Here is a 675-nt window from a genome sequence, read left to right as displayed (position 1 = left end):
GCGGTGCCAGTACACACGGATGAAGCGGTTGTTGAGCACTGCCTCGGTGCTGGATATGGCCCGCCTGGCTTCTTCATTCTTTGTGTACTGAATCAGTGCTGCCTCTGGGTCTCCACCAAACACAACCTGGATGGAGAGTAGAGTGTGCAGATAATGGCAACACTACCCCATCAAGTGGCTGGCAATTTGACAATATATTTCACATACTGTATTCACATTTTATGATGTTTAAAAAGGCTTAACTTGTTGTTCTTCACTCTGTGTAGCCCTGTTACTCATTTTGAGTGTAAAAAAGTAAGTGAGCCAGATAACAGTAAATATGACACCTTTTAGTTACTAGTGTCCAGTAACCAGTGTGAATCCTACATTTACATTTTTCTGTAATGTGTCTTAAAATATGCAAAATTAGTGAAACCTTTTGGTAAATAAAAGTTCTTTAAGTCTCAGTTTTATTACTTCTACCACAAGTAATCTTGTCTCTATTTCTAAATGAAAACTAGCCTTTTCAGTTTTGCTCAGTGCCTAAAAGCCAGTGATGCATTTTACCTGTATATTGACGATGGTTCCAAACTTGCTGAAGTGCTCATTGAGCTTTGTGATGCTGTTGAGCTCACGTGGGATCTTGCGCACCTCCAGCTTAGTGTTCACATAGTGATTCCTCTTGGGAAAACCGCT

The 675-nt window shown here is 40.6% G+C and overlaps 1 protein-coding gene across 1 annotated transcript in view; it reads right to left on the bottom strand.

Annotated features, from left to right (window-relative positions):
• The window catches only part of rbm27 (RNA binding motif protein 27), a 25,771-nt gene that overhangs the window by 6,439 nt on the left and 18,657 nt on the right, over positions 1-675 (bottom strand). Inside the window, exons 12-13 of the mRNA XM_020599788.1 lie at positions 547-673; positions 7-126 (exon numbers count right to left, since the gene is read on the bottom strand). Coding sequence (XP_020455444.1) covers positions 7-126; positions 547-673 — 247 coding nt within the window. The remainder of the gene's footprint in view (positions 1-6; positions 127-546; positions 674-675) is intronic.

The sequence above is a fragment of the Monopterus albus genome, unplaced genomic scaffold (assembly GCF_001952655.1).
Source record: "Monopterus albus unplaced genomic scaffold, M_albus_1.0 scaffold42.1, whole genome shotgun sequence".
NCBI classification, from domain to species: domain Eukaryota; kingdom Metazoa; phylum Chordata; class Actinopteri; order Synbranchiformes; family Synbranchidae; genus Monopterus; species Monopterus albus.
The sequence above is the reverse complement of the archived record's forward strand: the minus strand, read 5'-3'. Positions and strand labels throughout refer to the sequence as shown.